This window comes from Poecilia reticulata, linkage group LG12 (genome assembly GCF_000633615.1).
Source record: "Poecilia reticulata strain Guanapo linkage group LG12, Guppy_female_1.0+MT, whole genome shotgun sequence".
Lineage (NCBI taxonomy): Eukaryota > Metazoa > Chordata > Actinopteri > Cyprinodontiformes > Poeciliidae > Poecilia > Poecilia reticulata.
The window spans coordinates 11,769,957-11,770,396 of record NC_024342.1 but is presented as its reverse complement, the minus strand read 5'-3'; the positions used below and the strand labels follow the sequence as shown (position 1 = coordinate 11,770,396).

At 38.1% G+C, this 440-nt stretch overlaps 1 protein-coding gene across 2 annotated transcripts in view; it reads left to right on the top strand.

Moving 5' to 3' along the window:
• Positions 1-273: 273 nt before the first annotated feature.
• LOC103473897 (heat shock protein 30-like) overlaps positions 274-440 on the top strand; it is a 3,603-nt gene continuing 3,436 nt past the window's right edge. The window contains exon 1 of one of the 2 annotated variants that reach the window (XM_017307790.1): positions 274-436. In XM_017307790.1, coding sequence (XP_017163279.1) covers positions 412-436 — 25 coding nt within the window. In that variant the 5' untranslated portion in view covers positions 274-411. The other variant, XM_008424545.2, reaches the window with a different exon arrangement.

The following is a 440-nucleotide window of genomic DNA, read 5'->3' as shown; positions in this document are numbered from 1 at the left end:
ATAATTTTAGATACATTTATATGTAGGTTTTTTTCATGAAAGCATGCAAAGTCCTTCTTGTTATTTTATGAATAAACCGCAAACCAATATTTTTTRAAAGGCTCAAAAAATGCATATGTCCTACAAATAAAATAGGTTTTYGTTATTGACTGAAAACTTGCTAAAGTAAACATGATTAAACAACTGATCATTGTAAATAGCCATAGGAGGGAGGCGTGATAAATTAGGCAAAGTAGCTCCACCCAGTGGAGTTCTGTGGTAATTACCAGAAACTTCCGGAAGCCTCTGGAGCGCCTCCTGCTAGAATATAAAGCTGGGACAGCCCCACTGACTGACAGAAAGATACACAAGAAACACAGGAGTGAAGAGACGCCTGAACAACAAGAAGACTCAAGACTAAACAGAAGAAAGATGCTGTGCTCTCATGGATTCCCATCTGC